This window comes from Staurois parvus, unplaced genomic scaffold, assembly GCF_062004578.1.
Source record: "Staurois parvus isolate SC_StPar_1 unplaced genomic scaffold, SC_StPar_1.0 ptg001129l, whole genome shotgun sequence".
NCBI lineage: Eukaryota > Metazoa > Chordata > Amphibia > Anura > Ranidae > Staurois > Staurois parvus.
The window spans coordinates 348,918-365,433 of NW_028318925.1; the positions used below are offsets into that span (position 1 = coordinate 348,918).

Here is a 16,516-nt window from a genome sequence, read left to right on the forward strand (position 1 = left end):
TGAGAATGTTAAAGAAACTGTTGCATGAGTGTCAACTGGTGGACATTTGGAGAATTAGGAATATGAAGGAGAGAGATTATACTTTCTTTTCGCATGTACATGAGACTTATTCTAGATTAGATTACATATTAGTAGAACATCGAATGATAGAGTGGGTGGAGGAAGTAAAAATTGGAGGAAGCACCCTGTCGGATCATGCCCCAGTTGCAATGAAGTTAAGATGGGGTAGAGAAAGGAGAGAAGGTTATGTATGGAGGTTGAATGAGGCACTTCTTTTAGATGAAGAGATTGGTCAAAGAATTGTGAGGGAAATTGAATGGTTCTTTGAAGAGAATGAAACAGAGGATGTGTCGGTTGTGACAGTGTGGGAAGCACATAAAGCCTACATCAGAGGTCTACTCATTGCAATGGGGACAAAAAAGAAAAAAGAAAGGAGAGAAAAGATAGATAGATTATTAAATGAAATATATGATCTTGAACAGGTACATAAAAGGGAAAGAGCTAAGGAGATATTGCAGCAGTTAAAAAAGAAGAAAGAAGAATTAGAGAATGTAATGGAGGAGGAAAAAAGAAGAGTCTTTAATAAAATAACACGTGAAAGGTATAGATGGGGAGATAGGCCATGAAAGTATTTAATGAGAACTTTAAGAAAGAAGAAAAATAGAAATTATATTGAGAAAATAAGAAATCCCAAGGGGGAATTCGTACATTCAACCAAGGATATTGCTAGAATATTCAAAGAGTATTATAACAAGTTGTATAATATCATACCTCAGGATACGTTTAAGAAAACGGAAATAGTAAATGGAGGGAAAAGAAAGACATACCTAAAGGACGCAGGCCTACCGAGATTAAGAGAAACACAACTGAACTCTTTAGAGACAGAAATAACTGCAGAGGAAATAAAAACAGCGTTAAAAAGTATGGCGGGAGGGAAAAGTCCAGGTCCGGATGGATATACGGTCAAGTATTATAAAAAATTCAAAGAGCTTTTAATACCCAAGATGAAGATCTATATGAACGCCTTGGGGAATGGGATGGAGATAAGGGGAGAATCTTTACAGGCTAATATAGTATTAATACAGAAGGAAGATAAAGACCCCTCGCAATGCGCGAGTTATCGACCAATAGCGCTGCTAAATGTAGACACTAAAATATACGCAAAGGTTTCGGCAAATAGACTGAAAGAGTTGATGCCGGAGTGGATACATAGAGATCAGGTGGGGTTTGTCTCAGGTAGAGAGGGTAGAGATAATGCTCTGAGATCACTGTTGCTTACACAGGAGGGTAAAAAAGGAAAAACCCCAATGATACTGAAGTCGATAGATGCTGAGAAGGCATTTGACAGGGTGAGTTGGGGTTTTATGATGGATACTCTGGAAGCATTAGGAATTGGAAATAGAATGAGAGGGTGGATTGGAGAGTTATATAGAGGCCCTACCGCTACCATAATGATAAATGGAGGAAGATCGGAATATTTTAAAATGTCAAATGGTACAAGACAGGGATGTCCATTGTTGCCATTGTTATATGTGTTATCATTGGAGCCCTTACTGTCCACGATTAGGAAGAACATAGACATAAAAGGAATAAAGATAGGAGATAGAGAACATAAGGTAGTGGCGTATGCGGAAGATTTGATGTTTTATGTTGGAAACCCCAGAACATCACTTCCAAACTTAATGAAAACATTGAGGGAGTATGGAGAACTGTCGAACCTGAAAATTAACCCAACAAAGACCGAAATCTTAAATATAAACCTTAAAAACAGTGAAAAGGAAAAATAACAAGAGGAATTTCCTTTCCTTTGGAGAGATAAAGAATTGAAATATCTAGGAATAAAACTATCAGCCTCAATTAAGAACCTATATAAAGCCAATTATATAGCATTACTAAATGAGATTAAGGAGGAGTTGAGAAAAGTGGGAAATGAAAATCCATCGTGGATAGGTCACATAAACTTGATAAAGATGGTAATTGTCCCCAAAGTATTATACAAATTTCAAATGATCCCAATTAAACTCCCAGAGGCATACTTTAAAGAACTTAGGAAAATGATGATAAAATGTATATGGAGGAATAAAAAGCCTAGAATAGGCTACGAAATGTTGATTAGATGTAAAGAAAGAGGAGGATTGGGGGTACCAGATTTCAGGAGATATTATAAAGCGGTGATTATGGCGAGAATATTTGACTGGACTCATAATCTGGAGAAAAGTTGGGTTGAAATTCAGAATGCACTGAGTGGAATAAGTCTAAGCAAAAGTATTTGGTTACCTGCACAATACAGGGAATTAGAGGAGAGCACTAGTATGTACACTTTTAATGTTTTAAAAGAATGGGATTTATTACATAGACAAAAGGGGTGGGTTTATAATTCACAATTATTACCACTTAGGAACACAAAATATTTCACCCCGGGTAAGGATAGTATAGCAGGGAAATGGATTATAAAAAAGGAGGCGCAATTGAGAGATATAATGGTAGGAGAGGAAATCGGGTCATATAAGGAAATGGAGGAAAGAAAGGGAGAAGTCTTTAATAAGATGGATAGACTAAGGCAGGGATAGGCAACCTGCGGCTCTCTAGCTGTTGTGGAACTACATTTCCCATGAGGCATTGCAACATTACAAAACTGACAGTTACAGCTATGACTTGCAGAGGCATGATGGAACTTGTAGTCCTGCGGCTCTCAGGTTGCCTACCCCTGGACTAAGGTATTACCAATTGAAGTACTTTTTTGAGAGCCTCCCAAAGCCTATAAGAATTAGAAAAGACTGGAATCCATTTGAGAGAATATTTGAGTCACGGGGAAATGGTAGACACGGAATGGCAAAAACATATAAGATACTAATGGATCTTGACACTGACACAAAATTAATGCACATAGAGAAATGGGAAAGAGATATGGGAAGAAAAATAGAGGAGGAGGAGCAGAGGAAATTGCTCACACTAATTCATGAAAATATTAGTATGCGGGAAGTAGAAATAAATTGTAAGTGTTTGAATAGATGGCACATTACTGCTAATGTGGAGCACAAGATGAATATGGAAAAATCACGTATGTGTTGGAGGGGATGTGGAGAGGAGGGCACGTGGTATCATATGTGGTGGGAGTGTCCAGAAATACAGGTGTTCTGGCGGAGGATAGTTTATTTGATAGGAAAAATCACTAAAATTAAAATAGGATTGGATCCAGAATTATGTCTCCTCCATATCTCGGAACTCTCAGTGAAAGCATATAAGAGCTCCGGGATATGGCATTAATTGACCGCAGCAAAAAGTCTGATACCCAGGTGGGATCAGAAATGGGTTTAAGAACAACAGAAAAATACGGATTTAATTAGAGAAGAGAAAATGTGGAGTGGGGAGGGAGGGGGGGAGGAGGGGAGGGGATAGGGGGGGTCCGGGTGGGGGGATGGTAAGAAAAGGAAGTTATATATAAATAAATTATGAGGAGAAAATACAGGTTTGTTAATTATTTTAATGGAAATGTTGAATTGTTTTGTATATGACTTGAAAAATTAATAAATATTTATAAAAAAAAAAAAAAAAAAAGATTGTCCAGCCCAAGGTGGTAACTTACTCAAAGAGGACATTGTCTTCCCCTCCTTATAACATCGAAAAATCCCAAGAAATTTTTTTTTCCCCACTGTCCTGTTAGACTGACACCTGATTTCCTGTTTACAAGTAAGTTTTACCATGTGGATTTTAAGGCCTCCTCTGCTTCAAGCTGTTCTGTGAGTCTGTGGAGCCATCCATCTCTTATGTTGGCCTGTTGGCATTTGTTGGCTTGTTGTTCACCTCTCAGTTGAACTGCTACTTCCCATGGTAATGACTTAAGTGCCCGTGTTCTGTTCCGTATGACTAATAAATAGTGTTTTTTTGTTTTGTTTTTACTTACTAGCAAAATTTGTTTCTTGGAGTACAATCTTGTATACAGGTCCTTTCTTGATGTTATGACCTTGCTATTGCTTGCTACAAAGCTGAGGCTAGCTAGGAATCAGAGGATTGGTACAGGTTGTTGTCCCTGCAACCTTCTCTCTTTTTTTTTTTTTGTGTCCAGTCACCTGAAGATAGCTGCATATAACCCATGGTAATAACTAAAGATCATGTGTCTTGTACTCAAAGAAACAATTTTTGCTTGTTAGTCAAAAATCCTATTTTTGCATATTTACAGCGTATTCTAGTGGAATAGTGTAAAACTGCAAATGCACTGTGTGTTTTACAAATTACACTTTTCTGCTTTGGTTTCAGAAAGTTGGTTGTGACAAAGTTATTGGCTCAACTGAAAAAGAAGACAAGTGTGGGGTGTGTGGTGGTGATAACTCGCACTGCAAAATAGTAAAAGGAACTTTCACAAGAACACCAAAGAAACAAGGTAAACCAAGTAATTATATTAATTGAAAAACACACAAAACATATCCTTTAAATGTTACATTCATACAAAAAAGACAGGCATTGGAACAATATGAGGGGTGATTTAATTTGAGAAAATACTAAAGTACTTATTTCTGCTTTTATGTTTTCACAAAAGTAGAACTGTCTCATTTGCCATTCTCTTGTGAAAGCTTGTGGAAATGTAATAGGAATGTCAGCATCTGTTGGTTAACTAGTAGATTTAATAGTATAATATGTATCTTGAGAGTAATTTATCAGGTACAAAAGTAAGTACAGGTATAGTGTGATTAACAAGTTATTAAGACACATTGAAATACAAGGAGCAGAGTAAGTTGCACAGGAAGTCACTCACTATCACCACCTGCAGTTTATCCCTCTGAATACTAACGAGTCATCAAACTAATAACACCAATAACAAATTGAAGAACAAAGTCCATATCCATTTGGAATATCCAGCTTTCACAACTGAAGGAGATGTCGGGGCACAAAAGTCATTCATAGATTAACCACCTCAAGACTGGACTGTTTTACCCCCTTCCTGCACATACCATTTTTCAGTGCTGCCGCAATTTCATGTGACAATGAACCCAAAATTATTTTTATTTAATTTTTTTTAGATAGATAAAGGTTTCTTTTGGTGGTATTTTTATCACCGCTTGTTTTTTTATTTTTTTCAGTCCTAGTCTCTTCTCTACCTTTAACTCTCTACTTCCTCCACTTTCACCCAGTACCTCACTCACTGCTCACGAGCTTGTAAATCATTTCAAAAACAATATTTACGCAATTCGTAGGGGCATCGCCACTGCACAGACATCCATCCCACTTAGCATACCTTATACTAAACCTCCCTCAACACTTCCTTCTTTTGACCTTGCTGCTACCTAAGAGGTCACTAAGGTTTTCTCAGAAGCCCGTCTCACTACCTGCCCCCTGGATCCTGTCCCCTCACAACTACTACGGTCACCCTCTTCTTCCATCCTATGCTCTCTCACTCACATCTTCAATCTTTCCCTCTCTACTGGTGCCTTCCCCTCCCCTCTAAAGCATGCACACATCACTCCCATACTTAAAAAGCCCTCCTTGGACCCCACCAACCTGAACAACTTAAGACCCATCTCTCTGCTGCCATTTACCTCTAAACTCCTAGAACGCTTAGTCTACAATCGCCTGAGCTCCTACCTCACTGACAAAAACCTTCTTGACCCTGGCTTTTGCTCTCTACACTCCACTGAAACTGCCCTACTAAAACTCACTAATGATCTACTAACAGCTAAAACCAATGGCCACTACTCCGTACTCTTTCTACTTGACCTTTCTGCGGCTTTTGATACGGTTGACCATCCCCTCCTCCTCAAAAAACTCCACTCTCTTTGCCTCAGAGACCCTGCTCTCTGCTGGTTCTCCTCCTACCTATCGCAGCGCTCCTTCAGCGTTACCTATAACGGTGCCTCCTCCTCTTCACTCTTTCTGTAGGGGTCCCTCAAGGTTATGTCCTTGGACCCCTTCTCTTCTCCATCTACACCTCCTCCCTTGGTCACTTGACAAACTCCCATGGCTTTAAGTACCATCTCTATGCTGATGACACATAAATCTATCTTTCTACCCCTCACCTCACCCCTTCAGTCTCCTCTCGCATTACTAACCTACTAAGTGACATATCGGCATGGATGTCACTCCACTTCCTCAGACTCAATCTTTCGAAAACTGAGCTCTTAGTATTCCCTCCAGCCCATGCCCCCTCCCCTGACTTCTCCATCAAGATCAATAACACAATTATCAGTCCCTCCCCTCATGCCAGGGTACTAGGTGTAATCCTAGACTCCCATCTGTCCTTTCAGTCCCAAATCCATTCACTGTCCAAATCTTGTAGACTTCACTTCCGCAACATCTCCAAGATATGCCCGTTCCTAACCTCGGAAATCACTAAGCAACTTATTCACTCCCTTGTTATATCTCACCTTGACTATTGTAACTCCCTCCTCATCGGCCTACCTAATCTCAGGCTATCCCCTCTTCAGTCTATCATGAATGCTGCTGCCAGACTCATCCACCGTTCTAACTGTTCTGTTCTGTATCTGCCACCCCTCTCTGCCAATCCCTCCACTCACTTCCCATTGCCCAACGGATAAAATTCAAAACATTAACAATAATGTATAAAGCCATTTATAACTCTGCCCCAAATTACGTCACCGATCTTGTCTCTAAATATCACCCAAACCGTACCCTCCGCTCCTCGCAAGACCTCCTACTCTCTAGTTCCCTTGTCTCCTCCTTCTACCATGCTCGTCTCCAGAACTTCTTCAGAGCTTCCCCATCTTCTGGAACTCTCTACCCCAATTTATCAGACTATCGCCTACTCTGCTCACTTTTAGGCAATCTCTGAAAACCTATCTGTTCAGGGAAGCCTATCCTGCCCTCAGCTAAAAAATGGAATCTTCTACTCTTCCAACCAGTCCATCCCCCACAGTTACTACCTTTTGTACCACTAGCCCCTCCCTCCAAGATTGTAAGCTCCAAGGAGCAGGGCCCTCCTATCCCTCTTGTATTGAACTGTATTGTTGCTGTATTGTCTCCCGTTATATTGTAAAGCACTGAGCAAACTGTTGGCGCTATATTAATCCTGTATAATAATAATAATATAAAAAAGATCAACATAAAAAAACAAACACAATTTTCATAGTTTCTGTTTTAAAATTCAGCAAATTAGTAATCTTCATTTTGGAAATCAATCACTCCAAAGTATTTTCTGACAGACATATTTTTTTTGCCATAAGTTTTTTGAAAATGCAGAAAAGAAAATGAAAATGTATTTTACACAAAATTGTGAATTAATAAGTGTAGCTCCCTTGTCCTAAACTGTAAAGAGGGAAAGGAATATAATACAAGGGGTGTACTTTTGGCAGGGAATAGAATGTAGGGATACGGGGAAAACTTGTTCTCACAAATACCCATTGAGCTTTGGTAATAACACCACTAAGGTAGGCCAAATCAACAAATTGGTAGAATTCATCTTGGAATTTGTGAATGACTGTAATAGAAATCGGGCGATACCACTCTTTATTTTGAAGAATTTTGTAACACATAGTTCAATATTGTTTATTGTCCATGATCACAACATTGCCTTCTTTATCGGCTGACTTTATAGTGATATCATGATTAGCAGCCAAATCTTGTAATGCTTGTTTTTCTTGTGGAGACATGTTGCCCTGAGAAGGACATATTTTCAGGTGATTAATTTCCTGACTTGTTAATTTAGTAAAAGCCACAACATTGGAGTTGAGGCTTAAAGAAGGAAATTTGTCAGATTTTTCCTTATTTGCACTGGTGTTGGTATTTGTTAGAGGGAACTTTATTTCTCTGTGTTCTGGAAGGTCAAATTCTCTAAGTATCTCTTCAATATCGAATCTGTCAATGAGGTCCACTGAGTCGTTTTCTTTAAGTAATGATAAAAGAGTGGTATAGGCCTCATCCTGTAAGTTTGGAGTATCTAGGGATTGGTTGGTTTTGTTTTTTGTATACATGGTTTTTTAATTTAACTTCCTCGCAAATAATTGTATGTTTTTAATGGCTTCAGATTTATTCATAAGACCCTTAATAAGGATACTAATTTCATATTCGGATAAACTATGAGTGGAAAGATTGATGATGCTCAATTCATTGTCCTTAATTGATGTGCTGGAATCTCCAGTGGTTAGTTTCTGACACCTTTGTTTGGATTGGAGTAACTGTGATTTTGTTCTAAAAAACCTTCCTTGGGTACATATGAGGTATTCCCTGGACTGTGTGGGACTGGATTTGAGGTGTTTTTAACCTCTTGGTGCCGGCCAAATGCAAATGTGCGGCCTCCCGACATCTGGGCCTAGAAGCCTATCTGCCGCACATTTGCATTCTATTAAAAAAAACATATGTGCTGAGAGTAACTGTGATTTTGTTCTAAAAAACCTTCCTTGGGAACATATGAGGTATTCCCTGGACTGTGTGGCACTGGATTTGAGGTGTTTTTAACCTCTTGGCGCCAGCCAAACGCAAATGTGCGGCCTCCCGGCGTCTGGGGCTAGAAGCCGAGCGGCCGCACATTTGCATTCTATTAAAAAAAACATATGTGCTGAGAGCACGCGCCCTGCGCACTCCCAGCACATATGTCCGGTACTTCCTGATAATGTGACCTCCATGACGGCATGTCACGGTGGTCACATGACCCTACACCCCACCCCGCCGCCCGGGAGGCGCCAAGGGGTTAAGCAAGTGTAAAGTAGATGGAATAGCAATGAAATCATCACCACTTACATTACCTCCTGCCCCAATGAGGTCCCTATTTGGAACATTTGAAGGTACTTGATCATTAGTGCATTTCTTGGATGATTGTTCAAACAGCCTATCGCCATTGGGACTACTTTTCCCTTTACGGGATTTTTTAAACCTGTTCGAATTCTGAGAGACAGTAGAAAAATTAGGTGTAGCCAGAGAGGAATCAGAGTATCATCAAAATTTCCATACATTTTTTATTTCTAACAGTCCTAGGGTTTGAGTGCCACTTATAAGCTTTAGGATCGTGAAATGCTAATTTATCCCTACGGAATTTTCTCTCCTTGCCAATTAGAATTTCTATGTTGTTTTCCATGGGTTTTGAGATCACTTTCAAATTGAGCAAATTTGGGATGATTATTTAATGGGAGTAACTTTGAATATACATCAAGTTCCTTATCAATTTCTTTTCATTTGCGATTATATTCCTCAATTTATAAGGACATCATGTTTCTAGAACATGTTTTAAGATTGTTTTCCCATTCCTCTTTAAAGGTTGAGCTAACATTTTCTCTCAGTCCAAAGGGGTTAATGTCCTCTTTGATGTAGTTTTCAAATGATTGTACGTGCCAAAAGAAATACACTTCCCTCTCAAGATTTTACGTAGTTTGAAGAAAAGGGCTGAGAGTTTAGAATCTTTAAATTCCCTTTGCCCAACCTCATACAGATTGGACATGAGGATTTCCCATTCTTTACCTTTATTGTATGTCATGATGGTTTGGGTAGGTCCAAGGAAGGAAGAGGAAAGGAAAAAAAAAAATATATAAAAATCATTATGTATTAATGGTTTGAAAAAATGCACATATACAGTGAGGAACAGAAGTATTTGAACACCCTGTGATTTTGCAAGTTCTCCCACTTAGAGATCATGGAGGGGTCTGAAATTCACAATGTAGGTGCATTGCCAATCTGAGAGACAGAATTAAAAAAAAAAATAAAGGAAATCAGATTGTATGGTTTTTAAAGAATTTATTTGTCTTGCACTGCTGAACATAGGTATTTGAACACCTAAGAAACAGCAAGAATTCTGGCTCTCAAAGACCTGTTACTGTGCCTTTAAAAAGTCCACCTCTACTCCACTCATTAATCTAACTTAGTAGCACCTGTCTGAGCTCTTTAAAGAGACCTATCCACTCTACTGTCAGTCAGACAGCAACTTCTACCATGGGTAAGACCAAAGAGCTGTCAAAAGACACCAGAGACAAAATTGTGGACCTCCATAAGGCTGGACAGGGCTACGGGGCAATTGCCAAGCAGCTTGGTGAAAATAGATCAACTGTTGGAGCAATTGTTAGAAAATGGAAGAGGCTAAAGACGACTGTCAGTCTCCCTTGGACTGGGGCTCCATGCAGGATCTCACCTCGTGGGGTATCACTGATGATAAAAAAGGTGAGGAATCAGCCCAGAACTACAAGGGAGGAGCTGGTCAATGACATGAAGAGAGCTGGGACCACAGTTTCAAAGGTCACTGTCGGTAGAACACTACGCCGTCATGGTTTCAAGTCATGCATTGCACGGAAGCTTCCCCTGCTCAAGTCATCACATGTCCAGGCCCGTCTGAAGTTTGCCAATGACCATCTGGATGATCCAGAGGAGGCATGGGAGAAAGTCATGTGGTCAGATGAGACCAAAGTAGAACTTTTTGGTCTAAACTTCACTCGTCGTGTTTGGAGGAAAAAGAAGGATGAGTTGCATCCCAAGAACACCATCCCTACTGTGAAGCATGGGGGTGGTAACATCATGCTTTGGGGGTGTTTTTCTGCCAAGGGGACAGGACGACTGCACTGTATTAAGGAGAGGATGAATGGGGCCATTTATTGTGAAATTTTGAGCAACAACCTCCTTCCCTCAGTCAGAGCATTGAAGATGGGTCGTGGCTGGGTCATCCAACATGACAACGACCCGAAGCACACAACCAGGATAACCAAGGAGTCGCTCCGTAAGAAGCATATCAAGGTTCTGGAGTGGCCTAGCCAGTCTCCAGACATAAATCCAATAGAACTTCTTTGGAGGGAGCTTAAACTCCGTGTTGCTCAGCGACAGCCACAAAACATGATAGATCTAGAGGAGATCTGTGTGGAGGAGTGGGCCAAAATCCCTGTTGCAGTGTCTGCAAACCTGGTCAAGAACTACAGGAAACGTTTGACCTCTGTAATTGCAAACAAAGGCTTCTGTACCAAATATTTCAGTACTGTCCGTGATACCTTTTTTATTTGCACTAACATACAATTTTGAGGACAAGCTTTCGGGGAGTGTCCCCTTCTTCAAGGTCCAAGCAGTACTGTTAAAAAGTTTTAGCAGAATGTTAGAAGATATGTGGGGATTAAGAAAAAAAAAAAAAGCAGAAAGGAATACAAGCCTAAGGTTAGCCTAGAGATAAGAACAGCAAAGCAAAGACTGGGGGGGGGGGGATGACAGCACTCACAGAGGAAGTCCTAAATATGTTGGATAATGACTGAGGAATCCCATGTCCAAATTAAGGCCTCTTGTGTCAAATAGAATTATCATTCTTAGTTCAAAACTTTTTCTTTCCTGGATGGATTTGAAATTTCCTTTAACCAATTCAATACCGGGCAATTTTACACCTTCCTTCCCAGGCCATTTTTCAGGTTTCAGCTCTCTCACACTTTGAATGACAATTGCGCGGTCATACAACATTGTACCCAAACTAAAATTTTATCATTTTCTTCACACAACTAGAGCTTTCTTTTGGTGGTATTTAATCACCGCTGGGGTTTTTATTTTTTGCTAAATTAACAAAAAAAGACCAAAAATTTTGAAAAAAAACACGTTTTTCTTTGTTTCTGTTATAAAAGTTTGCAAATAAATAATTGTTCTTCATAAATTTAGGCCAAGATGTATTCTGCTACATGTCTTTGGTGAAAATAACCCATATTAGGATGTATTTTTTAGTTTGTAGGAAAGTTATAGAGTTCACAAACTATGGTATAGATCTGAATATTGATCAATCCTGAAGTACTGACAGCCAATCTAATTTCTTGAGGTCCAAGAATGTCAGAACAGTACAGATATCCCCCAAATGACCCCTTTTTGCAAAGTAGACAGTCCGACGTACTTCATAAGAGGCATGGCGAGTTTTTTGAAGTTGTATTTTTTTTGTCATAATTTTTCGGAAAATGAAAAAATTAAACAAATTAGTTTCACCATTTTTTTTTTTACATATTGTCACCAGTGCAGTACAGCATCATCATATAACTGGCATGGCGGTGATCAGGGACACTGACTGGTGACAGTATGAAAAAAAATATATATATGTATATTTTTAATTTTTTTTATTATTTTTTATTACATTTTTTTCTTTTAAGATTTTTTTTCATATTTCACTATGCCCAAAGTAGTACAATGTTACCATAGTAAAATTGTACTACTTTGGGGAAGTGACCAGTATTTTTTTTTTTTTTACACAATTTGCTTATAGCAAAGAATTACTTTGCTTTAAGCAAGCATTTACCTGAATGACATTGATTCATTCAGGGTTTTTTTGTTTTTTTTTGTGCTTAGCTGTGATTTGGCCACAGCTAATCACATGACATGTGCATGTGATTAGCTGTGACCATTCACAGCTAGACACTAGTATACAATGGATGGCATGAATGAAGCCATCCATTGTATACAACTGTCATGTGACCTGCTGTGATTGGTCACAGCCGGTCACATGGTACCAGCAACGGGGCCGATACTCAGATCTGTCAACGGCCGTGTCCGAGGTACACGGCCAGTGACAGATCGCGCCGCTGCGAGGCTCTGCAGGAGCGCAATCTGCGCATGTGTGGGAGGTCGCCATATGGTGTCCACCCGGAAGGCTGATGACATTTGCCGGCCGCCATTCGGCCATAGGGCTGGCGGCAAATGGTTAAGAACTAAAACATTGAGGTCTTCCATAATGTGGTCCGGTTGTGCGAAATGGTGTCCCACAGGTGTGCAAAGGTCATCTTCTTTATGTTCCTTGATGGTATGTCTGTGCAAATTCATCCTTGTTTGCAACTTCTGTCCTGTTTCGCCAACATAAGATCAAGGATCTTGCAAACAAGGATGTGCAAATTCATCCTTGTTTGCAACTTCTGTCCTGTTTCGCCAACATAAGATCCTTTGCTACACTTTCTGCACTGGATAAGGTACACAACATTACTGGAGGTGCAGCTGTATGATCTGGAGATATTGAAGATCCCTTTTGAGTGTTTGACACTTTCTGATGGATTGATTTGGTTGCACAGTTTGCAGCGTTTTTTATTGCAGGGTTTGCTTCCATTTTTTGTGACATCTTGATCAGAACGAAGTTTCCTACTGATTAGTTTATTTCTGAGGTTTTTATTTCTGAGGTATTTCTGAAGATGCAAAAAGAGGAATCTCATACTAGAAGGCCTCCGGATTAAAAATCCTTGCGTCAATACAATCAGCTCTCCTTATGCAGAAGGACTTTTCAGACGCACCAGCGAGAGATTAAGGAATAACCTCATTCAAAACTGTATGGAAAAAAGGGTAACTATCAGTACACAAAAGCAGTCTTTGTTTGAAACCCTAACATCATTGAACCCTACGAACATTAACCAAATCAAGAATGAATTGGAAACTTTACAAAGACAAAAACAAAAACTTGCAATGAATGGGAAGCAAAAAAAACTTCAGAAGCTACACCAACAGCAGACTTTTTGGATACAACCTAAACATAAAAGCAACCCAACATCTATACCTCCTACTATCAGTGACCTGGAGTCCAATCCGGAATCCCAAGGTATTCCTTGTGTAAGTACTGACCTGACTGAAAATGTGGATATAACAGAGGAACTTGGAATCATCAACTTGTCAAATCATAAACTTTCTGAACCAGAATTAACCATTCTCTCCAAAGGCCTTACATTCTGCCCAACCACCAAATTGGATCATTTACAAGTATTGTCAGATATGGAGGATTTCTTCAGGAGACTAAGGCTCAAAGAATATTTCCACAGTAATGAAAGGAATCCTAGGACAATGGAGTGCTACACAAAGAAAAAGAACAGCTGCTTCACACCCCCACAAGGACGCAACCCCAAACTAGACACCTATATTGATAGCTTCAGATTGCAAACTACATCCCTGATATCCACCCAGCAAAAGAAAATTCTGTACAATCTTTCACCACTAGAGTGAAGGGCTATACACGATTTGCGCAATAATCAGGCCATCACCATCAAACCAGCGGATAAAGGGGTGAGCAGTTGTTGTGATGGATACAAACAAATACATACAAGAAGGCAAGAGGCAGCTGGAAAATGCCATCTACTATAAAAAACTGGATTATGATCCGATCCAGGACTTTACAAAACAATTAAAAGGTCTCATTAAAACACTTCCAGCCCACCTACATTCAGAACTTATAAATGCGATTCCGGATCATCCAGAAATCGGGGACATCTACATGCTGCCCAAAAACCACAAGCCAGGAAACCCAGGCAGACCCATCATAACAGGTATGAATACACTCACCGAACAAATCTCAGGCTTTGTAGAAAAAAATTTAAAACCGTTAGTCAAGAATACTGCTAGTTTCCTGCAAGACACAACTGACTTTCTGAACAAGATCAACAACATACAGCAATTACCATCCAATACACTTCTAGTGACTATGGTTGTAGTATCCCTGTATAGTAATATCACTCACAAGGATGGATTAGCTGCATGTCACAGCTAACCATAAATACACTGCTGAGGATGTTACACAGCTCATTGAATTCATACTTACAACTACTTTGCCTAAAGACATCTATCTTCAATGCATGGGTACTGCGATGGGAAGAAAATGTCACCGATATATGCCAATTTATTTATGGCTGACCTGGAGGAAAAATTCCTGAACAGCATGGAACAAAAACCATACAGATACTATCGCTATATTGATGATATTTTCATCATATGGACAGAAGGTGAAGAACACCTAAAACAATTTTACTCAGTGGTCAACGCTTTTCATCCATCAATCAAACTAAAAATGGAATACTCAAATACACACGTCAACTTCCTAGACACCACAGTATACATTAGGGATGACACGCTTCACACCTCAATATACAGGAAACCCACTGACAGATACAACTACCTCCACAGTTCTAGCTTCCACCCCCAACACACGAAACGTGCCATCATTCACAGTCAGGCCGTTAGATACCACGAATATGTTCTGACCCAAGAGACAGAGATACACATCTTGGGACACTAGCAGACTCCTTCCATAAGGAAGGTTACAAGGACAAAACTGTCAACACAAGCATAAACACAGCCTTGAGAACCCGAAGGGAAAATCTGCTTCAGTACAAAGAGAAAAAAACAAACAACCGTGTACCTCTAGTAACCACATACAACCCAGCACTAGAAGGAATAAGAAAAATAATCAAAGATTTACAACCCATCATAACAGAGGATGGAACTCTGAAAGAATTATTCCAGCAACCTCCAATACTGGCCTTCAGACAACCCCCCAACCTCAGAAATAAACTAATCAGTAGGAAACTTTCTTCTGATCAAGATGTCACAAATAATGGAAGCAAACCCTGCAATAAAAAATGCTGCAAACTGTGCAACCAAATCAATCCATCAGAAAGTGTCAAACACTCAAAAGGGATCTTCAATATCTCCGGATCATACAGCTGCACCTCCAGTAATGTTGTGTACCTTATCCAGTGCAGAAAGTGTAGCAAAGGATCTTATGTTGGCGAAACAGGACAGAAGTTGCAAACAAGGATGAATCTGCACAGACATACCATCAAGGAACATAAAGAAGATGACCTTTGCACACCTGTGGGACACCATTTCGCACAACCGGACCACATTATGGGACCTCAATGTTTTAGTTCTTAAAGGAAGTTTCAAATCCATCCAGGAAAGAAAAACTTTTGAACTAAGAATGATAATTCTATTTGACACAAGAGATAACAGCCTTAATTTGGACACGGGATTCCTCAGTCATTATCCAATATATTTATGACTCCCTCTGTGAGTGCTGTCCCCCCCCCCAGTCTTTGCTCTTTGCTTTGCTGTTCTTATCTCTAGGCTAACCTTAGGCTTGTGTTTCTTTTTGCTTTTTTTTTTTTTTTCTCAATCCCCACATATCTTCTAACATTCTGCTAAAACTTTTTAACAGTACTGCTTGGACCTTGAAGAAGGGGACACTCCCCAAAAGCTTGTCCTCAATAAAAAAAGTATCACGGACAGTACTGAATTGTTTCTGTCGCAAGGGCACTAATACGGCTACAATCACTTGTACCAAATATTAACACTGATTTTCTCAGGTGTTCAAATACTTATGTTCAGCAGTGCAAGACAAATAAATTCTTTAAAAATCATACAATGTGATTTCCTGAATTTGTTTTTAAATTCTGTCTCTCAGAGTGGGAATGCACCTACAATGTGAATTTCAGACCCCTCCATGATTTCTAAGTGGGAGAACTTGCAGAATCGCAGGGTGTTCAAATACTTCTGTTCCTCACTGTATGTAGTAATACAATTCACGGTATATCAACACAATCTTGTATACATATCCCTAGTGAGGATATGGTATTTGCTACCTAAATAAGTAAAGAGGGAAAGGGGTATGATACAAGGGGTGCCATCATCTCTAAAAGATACAATGGGGAAGTCCTCTTGTTCGTGGAACTTTAACGGCCCAATTATCTTATATGATAAACTTGAACAATTCAAAAGTTTAAAAGATATGCAGTTTTATTTTTACAATCTTAAAAAACAGACATAAAGCTACAATGCAAATTACTACGGTGTAATCAAAGATGGTATTTCATGCATAAATCGCACTTGA

The 16,516-nt window shown here is 39.5% G+C and overlaps 1 protein-coding gene across 1 annotated transcript in view; it reads left to right on the top strand.

Annotated features, from left to right (window-relative positions):
* The window catches only part of LOC149440032 (A disintegrin and metalloproteinase with thrombospondin motifs 2-like), a 987,780-nt gene that overhangs the window by 344,175 nt on the left and 627,089 nt on the right, over window positions 1-16,516 (top strand). The window contains exon 8 of the mRNA XM_089659016.1: window positions 4,258-4,381. Within this exon, the coding sequence (XP_089515142.1) occupies window positions 4,258-4,381 (124 nt within the window). The remainder of the gene's footprint in view (window positions 1-4,257; window positions 4,382-16,516) is intronic.